The sequence below is a fragment of the Daktulosphaira vitifoliae genome, unplaced genomic scaffold (genome assembly GCF_025091365.1).
Source record: "Daktulosphaira vitifoliae isolate Bord-2020 unplaced genomic scaffold, ASM2509136v1 Scaffold_2, whole genome shotgun sequence".
Lineage (NCBI taxonomy): Eukaryota > Metazoa > Arthropoda > Insecta > Hemiptera > Phylloxeridae > Daktulosphaira > Daktulosphaira vitifoliae.
The window spans coordinates 39,630,936-39,639,246 of record NW_026099573.1 but is presented as its reverse complement, the minus strand read 5'-3'; the positions used below and the strand labels follow the sequence as shown (position 1 = coordinate 39,639,246).

At 27.1% G+C, this 8,311-nt stretch overlaps 2 protein-coding genes and 1 long non-coding RNA gene across 3 annotated transcripts in view; 2 read left to right on the top strand and 1 right to left on the bottom strand.

Moving 5' to 3' along the window:
* Positions 1–8,311, top strand: part of LOC126897561 (MFS-type transporter SLC18B1-like) — a 60,003-nt gene that overhangs the window by 21,328 nt on the left and 30,364 nt on the right.
* LOC126897579 (uncharacterized) lies at positions 225–835 on the top strand. Its single transcript, XR_007702132.1, has 2 exons — positions 225–320; positions 679–835. It is a non-coding gene; the product is annotated as an uncharacterized LOC126897579 (long non-coding RNA).
* Positions 1,674–4,781, bottom strand: LOC126897566 (legumain-like). Its single transcript, XM_050671267.1, has 12 exons — positions 4,637–4,781; positions 4,237–4,376; positions 3,908–4,005; positions 3,745–3,826; positions 3,586–3,671; positions 3,357–3,495; positions 3,161–3,230; positions 2,978–3,099; positions 2,710–2,913; positions 2,532–2,645; positions 2,234–2,419; positions 1,674–1,976 (listed from the first exon to the last, which is right to left on the bottom strand). Exons 1-12 carry the CDS (start codon positions 4,638–4,640, stop codon positions 1,836–1,838), a joined length of 1,386 nt encoding a protein of 461 aa, XP_050527224.1. The 5' UTR covers positions 4,641–4,781; the 3' UTR covers positions 1,674–1,835.

Here is an 8,311-nt window from a genome sequence, read left to right as displayed (position 1 = left end):
AGCTTTAATTTAAGATATATATAAAAGTGTCAGACCTTCCGGAACATTTTCAAAAGTTAAGTTGAAAAAGTTCTACATTCTATATGCATTTTTTATATTTTAAGCCCCCCCATATATAGGGAAATGGTCTGCTTTAAAAAAAAAGTATACCCAATGAAAGATGTATATAAATACTACTTCTCATGAAAAAATTGTATTGCTCCATACATTTTTTAAAAAGTTATAGCACTTTAAAGTAAAAAATGTAAATTATAAAATCGAAAATTTTCACACAAAAATAGCATTCGGTAGCCGTTTTCACCATGAAGACAAGTCCAGAGGTCAAATTTTTTTTTTTCAAATTAAAGTATATTACATTAGCTTTAATTTAAGATATATATAAAAGTGTCAGACCTTCCGGAACACTTTCAAAAGTTAAGTTGAAAAAGTTCTACTTTCTATATGCATTTTTTATATTTGAAGCCCCCCCATATATAGGGAAATAGTCTGATTTAAAAAAAAAGTATGTCCAATGAAAGATGTATATAAATACTACTTCTCATGAAAAAATTGTATTGCTCCATACATTTTTTAAAAAGTTATAGCACTTTAAAGTAAAAAGTGTAAATTATTAAATCGAGTATTTTCACACAAAAATAGCATTCGGTAGCCGTTTTCACCATGAAGACAAGTCCAGAGGTCAAATTTTTTTTTTTCAAATTAAAGTACATTACATTAGCTTTAATTTAAGATATATATAAAAGTGTCAGACCTTCCGGAACATTTTCAAAAGTTAAGTTGAAAAAGTTAATTTTTTGTGAAAAAGTTGTCATTTTAAATCCCCCCCTGTGGGCAGGTTAAGTGTCAAATTTACAAAAAAAATATACCAAATGATAGGTAAAGACATCAAGCATCTATATAAAAAAAAATTATATTGATATGTTCATTTTTGAAAAAGTTACGGCAGTTTTTAGTAAAAAAAATTGAAAAAATTTCAAAAATTAGCGATTTTTAAATTTGTAATTTTTTTGGAGGTTTCCCCCATTTACGGGGAACGAGAGATATTTTTACAATTTTGAAGGGTAATGTCTTCGACTAGATACGATTTTTGATCTTTTGACGTATCGTTGAAAGAAATCGGTTCGGTGAGAGCTGAGAAAAAGTGGTAACAGACACAAAAAAAAAAAAAAAAAAAAAACACATCATAGTAAAACCAATACCTTCTCAGCTTCGCATCGAAGCTAAAAAATGATAGTTAGTTTCTCCTGAATTAACTATGGATTTTTACAATCATAATCAAATTTTATAATACGCTCAATGGAGTAAATCTTTTTAACAACTTTGTTTTGATTGGTTCATTTAGTTAAAGTAAATCATTAAAAAAAATTAAGTTCTGAATATTTCAATTGCAGAATCTTTTTAAACACTAGAAGTTACTAGGAAATGATTACTATTACTTCTATTTAAGTTATCTATTACGATAAAAATACAAAATAATATTGAGTTATTCTGATAAATTTACTATAAATAGTCATTATAAAACTTCCTAACTGCATATTTATCTTAACAATACAATTTTATTAATTCTCATAAAATTTTCTATTTAATGATGGCAATGTCAAACTTGCCAATTAACTCCCCCTTGCGAACACCAGTGATATAAAAATAGGAAATGAAAAGAAACACATTTTAAATTATGCTACACATAAAAAATTATTGTATTAATATACTAAAATGTATTCAAAATGGCCTGTGTTGACTAGATTTTTTATAATAATAATAAAAGTAAACACACACAAGTAGTAATTTTTAAAACTTATATATCTTATAAGTCTACTTATTTTATGTATTGTTTTTCACTGGATATTCACCAATCCGTTTGGTATATTTGTAATTGAGCAAACATCATTGATTATTACGACGATAATTTTGTCAATATTGCTATCAACCACACACATGTTAGACAAAATTTTTAACTTCTTAAGCACATATGGATTCTGAAAAAATATTAAATAATTAAGATAAGTTTTTGATATTCTTATAGAAAATTAGAAAAATTCTCTAATATGTGTTTATAAATCCATCTACACAAGACCATTAATAAACAATTCATTTTCTATTTTTTTTTAAACAAAAATGAAAAAGATATAAATTTTCTTCTTAAGATTACAAATTAAATAATTTTTAACGATTACTAAGTAATCAATCATATTTATATATATCTTGAAGAATTCGATTGTTTCACTAGTCTTACCTTTGCAAGTGAAAAACAATTTGAAGAAATCGTGTTAATTATATTTTTATAACACGGGAATACATCAATCGATAATTTTAAAGGAGCTGGTGTTTCTATTGTTCCTATTTTAAAAGACAATGCAGGTAATGCTTCAACAATACGATTGTACATTTTAAAAAATATTGCATCAATAACTTGTTTCATCTGAGGAAAAAAATGATAAAATTAAGATCTTTCAATTTTATTATCACAAATGTTTTATTGTTTAATCGTCTAACAAATTTTAGATAGAATTATATGAATTATCAATACTAACTTGATTCCTATGATTAATTTTCTGCATTAATGATTTGATTTCTTGAATGTTCTTGGAATTCGCAAGTTTACGATTTAAAATAATTTCTGGTATATTGCGATTGGATATTAAAGACTAGATAAAAAAATATTTTTTATTTTAACTGATTATTTTGAAAACCAATAAAGTTTTTTCTTACTCCTGCTTTTATCGGGTGATGATGTACATAATTAATTACTCCTTGTGAATTTCTTTGCACGTTGTATCCTATAAACTTAGAAAGTTTTTCGAAACCTACATGAAAGTCACCGTATACCATTACGTTACTATTAGTCACGTTTGTTCGAATTTCTTCAAAATCTCTCAATATTGTCTTTGATTTTGTCGACACATCGAAAATAGTCTGTTAAAAAAATTAAATAATAACTAAAAATAAGAAAAGTATTTATCAAATAATTGTTTCTTACTTGGTCTAAATTTTCCATCCATTTTACATTAAATAAGTCTCCCAGACACGTATGGTATTCACTTTCGTCACAATAACATGCATATGAACATTCTCTGGGACCTGATGCAGTAACTGCAATGACTAAAAATATAAAAAAAAGGAATAAAATTAATGTTATTGATATGATCGTAAAAAAATTCACTTTTTGTATCATCGTCAATCAATCCATCAAACATCGAACCTGCGTTGCATGCTTCAATGAACAATACCATCTTAAGAAAAAATATAATAATATAATAAAATTTGTCCCTTTAATAACTTTAAAAAAAAAGTGTTATTAGTAAATAAAAAAATAACTTAAAGACCTCTTTAAGCGAAAACCTTCTAGTAAATATTACCTTTCGGTAGCGACGTTTAGCATGCATTTCTTTTAAAGTCATAATCAAATCATCGGCATATAAAAAAGTATCAGGGAATCCCAAAATACCATTGCTCCCGTGATCGACAAAATTAACAAAAACGTGATCATGTTTACGACTATAACAGACATTTTAAATTATAGAAGAAAATGTTATAAATAATAAATAATTTAAAGCAACAATTGTTAAAAAAATTATCAATATATACCTTTCAATAACTCTTTCAGAACCTTTTCCTTTCATAGCACTTTTATGACCTTTCAGGACATTTAAAAAATTTTCGCTATTTACATCCTAAGATAATGTGTTTGGCACAGTTAAATTTACTTATTCAAAATACAGACAAGTAGTATTATTCTCTACTTACTTTGCCTGAGTAATCAATTTTTATTCCTTTATAGACATCGACTCCATCAGGCTGATTAATTAAAGTTCCTGGCACCGGATTGCTGAAAGATAGAATAAAGTTCATAATGGATATTTGGTATTATTTACGAGATAATTATTTTATTATTTTGTAATTAAAATACTTTGTGTGATTTGCTACATCATCTGCCATCATGACAATTATATTTTCATCTGGAATTCCATTTCTTTTAACAATTTGATATGCATGAGCTATATCTGCCTATTTAAATAAGTAAAACATTATAAAATGAGTTCATTATTTTATAAATAATTAAATATTCATCTGAATCAAATTAAAAAACATTGGGTTATTATGTATAATCAATTATGATTGTTTTATTTTTATAAGAATCAAACGAAGATACAATATTACATGGCAATAATTTCAAATTATAATATATAATGGTAGTGCAAATATATACAACTTCATACATTTATTGAATGATTTTACCTGATGTCTATAGTTATCCCAACCGCTTGATCCACTAATTAGAAATACCCATTTTTTTCCAATGAAAATCAGATTATCGTCATTTTCATATCCAAGTGACCCAATTGCTAATATTGATGCTAATAAAAAGCTAAGTATACCTATATATGTATAATAGTATTGTACATTATATATTATCTTTAAATATAGTGCATAAATAATGTTTACTAAATAAAATTATGTATAATAATATTTGTTACAATATTAAATAATAAATATGTAAAGTAATTAAAATACATAAAATATGAAAACTCATAAAAAGGGCAAAGTTTTTTTCTATGCTATTTTTCTATGATTTTTTGTGGTTTTGTAAGCTTTATAAAAATTATACAATATTCCATACTAAAAACTTAAATCTTACCCATTATGATAGACTGACAATATTTAATCTATTTTTTTGTTTCGCCTAGAATATTAAATTCTTTTAAATATAGCTTTATATATAGGTTTCATAATGTTTTGAAAACTTATTAAGATCATTAAAAATCAAGTACTAAGATAAGAGTTAAAAGTGGAAAGGTATCTTTCAAATAGGAAGGATGACTTAATAATCAATGGGTTTTTCATGATATAGGATGTGTTAAATAGANTGACTTAATAATCAATGGGTTTTTCATGATATAGAATGTGTTAAATGGAAACTGTACTCAATAAGTAAAGAATATTAATTAATGATAAGATTTGATTGTATATAATACAAGTTTATTTGTTTTAATATATTGTATAAGGGTCATTCCATGTGAAATCACCTAATGTAACTGCTGCTATAGTTCAGAAATGTTTAAAATTTTATCATAGAATTCTTAAAGGTCATTGACAATAAAAATAATTCTTTATTTTTAATTGTTTTTTTTTACCAGATAGCGCAATTTTTATAATTAAAAACATGAAAAAAACACTTAATGTTCTAGATCCTATAAACTTTACATTCAAATAAGATATTACTGTGAAACTAGCACTGTTTTACTCATTTTAAATAATATTTAAATTTTATTCTTAAGTTTATAATTTTTTATTAACATTTTTATTTTTATTTGAATTTTTTATATATTGCAGTATTTTAATAGCAAAATTTGTACGTCAAAAAATTTTTTAATTAATTTTTTTTTTTTTCAGTAACTTTTAGTGATGTTATTTGAGTTTCAAATTTACATAGTAATCTTTAAGAAATTAAAATTTCCGGTGAAAATTTGATGATTGAGAAATAATTTTAACACCACTTATGGAGTTTCAAAATGTTTAATTTACGTTTTATGGAAAATTTACAAACTACGTAATTTTCAATATTTAATTTAAATTTTTTGCATTTATTCTGCACGATAATAAAATACTGCATACTATTATAATTAACTAATTTTAAAGTCGTAATTTTTTCAAATATTATGTATTTTAGATAAATTTATTAATCGAAAAATATAACAAAATGTGTTATATTTTTGAGTGTAATAAAGAATAATTTTTATTATAATTTTCCTTTTAATTTATTCTAAAATATAATTTATTCTATTTATATATTATAGATAAATATAATTTTTATTTCTAATTATATCATACCTAATTATTTTGTGCTTATAATTTACAAAAGCTTTATAGTAGTGGAATCGGTGGACTTTGAAGTTTTCTTATAATTCTAAAACTGTGATGTTGACGAATAGCAGAACATTTTTTTGCAGTTTTATATCGTTCACCTAAGTGGTGTTCAAGTGAAAGTACCTCTAAAGAATTTATATATAAGAACTCAATTCCTTTCATATTTAATTTACAATAATCGAACATTGATCTTAACGTTAGAATATTATTCGAGGTTCTTTGCAAAACTAGCCTTACAAACCAATCGCTTAACTGTACCACCTATACCATCACATGGACTCTTACCATTTATTTTTTCAAACCAATACTACTGCCGGCATGCTGTGGACCGCCCTGGAACTACCGCGAGGTATTGCTTCAGGGTGGTTCACGCCGTCTATAATTCACACCACCACGTTGTGAATCAGCCCGAAATTAATCAAGAGCTGATTCACAACGTGATGTGGCCTCCCCCGTTAGCCGGATCCCAAAAGGCGGGATCTTCTCGGGTTTGGACTCTTACCATGTGTGGTCGCAAAAAAGTTCCATTCTGCTTCTAATCCAAAATATGCTGTGTGATAACAAAAAATGGCCATATTTTTATAATTTTTATACTGGCTGCTAGCTCCGTCAGTAAAATAGTGAACTTTTTTTATTTTGGCATGTAATCTTTTATTTTTTTTAATTAAATGAGATTGATAAACATAAACTGGATCTGTATTTTGTGTCAAATAATCACTAATAATACAAAATACTTTTGTTAGTAATGAATCAATTAAGTTATCTTTATAGTAAATTATGTAAAGATGTAAGGTCGCTTGAGAATTTATCCAGTGGCAGCTTTGAACTTCATTCTGGATCACAAACGTGAAATTCTCAGAAAAGTCGCCTAACATAATACACTCATTTACAGCAAGAGTTTTTTTTTTACGTAAGTTCGTAGACTGAGCTTTTGAAATGAAATGATGTATTTTAATAATTAGTAGCTGCTTAACTAATTTTAACATATGAGATTTTCAGGTTCAGGGCATCGATTACAATTATTGAGCATACATATTTCGTTGTTAATATCACAGATAATCCTGTTTTCCTCCTATTGAACCTAACTATCTCCTCTTTATTTGGATCAACAGATAGATAATAATTACTACACCTTATATTTATATATATATATATATATGTTGTGCTAGGTCTATAATTGTATCTGAGAATTTACCCAATGCTACTATCTAAGTCATCCGTATAGGCTTATGTATAGCAATATTTGTTAACCTTCTTAATAATTGAGTCCAATACTAGACACCATAAGAGGGGAGATAGAACCACCGCTTGTGGACATACTTGTTTAACACTCCTGGATATCTTTTCATTGAGCTCTCCCAAGATAAAGCGATCTTTCAGCATATTTTCTATCTATTTAATTATAAAAGGATCTATCCCGTACTGTTGTGCAGATTGATACAATAGTATTGAAGGAAGCCTCTTTATTGTCAAAAGCCTCTTCGATATCCAGAATATTTGTGGAAAACATTTTATTGTCTACAGCTTTTCCTATTTTGGTGATTAGGCAGTGTAAAGCTGTATCAGTAGATTTTCCTGTTTGATATGCATGTTGGTTTTCGTTTAAAGGATTTTCCTTCGGAGGCCCCTCTATGATATACTTGTCAATAAGTTTCTCCATAGTCTTAAGAATAAATGAAGTGAGACTTATTGGTCTGTAGGATTTTGCTTCATAATAGTTAGTTTGGTTTGATTTGGGTATAAACAGCACCTTAACATTACGCTTGTTTTCCGATTGATAACCATAGGCAAGGCATGCTCTAAATATTTTGCAATGATGGGGAACGATTAGCTCTAATCCTTCTTGCAAAAGTGCAGGAAAAATTTGATCACAGCTTGCAGCTTTGAAACTTCCAAAGACTTTTATTCACTATCTTATTTTACTTGGGGTTATCACTCTCTTGGTTAGTTTCCAATCAGCACAGATCACTCATTTGTCCTGTGTATCATGTGACTATTCTTTGTTATTAATTTCAGAGCCAGGAAAATGTGTGATCAGCAAATATAATACTGTATCATTATCATTATTAGTGAACATGTCACCTATTAGTAGTATTGTCGACTGTTTTGTTTAGTCCATACCCTAGCTATCGCAGAAGTCTAGTTGCTATAGGGAGATGTTGTATTTTCCCACAGAACTTCTGCTAACTTTTTCAATGCAGATTTGTAGTTCCTTTAGGCATCGTTATAGAACTCCCAGTGTTGTTCCAAACCTGATTTCATTTCTTTATTTAAGAGCTTATATGAACTTTCTTAATTTAGAAAGATTAGTATTCAATTAAGCTATAGGGCAGGGTTAGTACACCCTGTCCTGTATCTTACATTTCTAATGAAGGACAGTTTTTCTTGTAAGTCGAGTTAATGGAGTCCTGTAAGATATTTACAGCCTTTTCAGTATTTTGTCTCG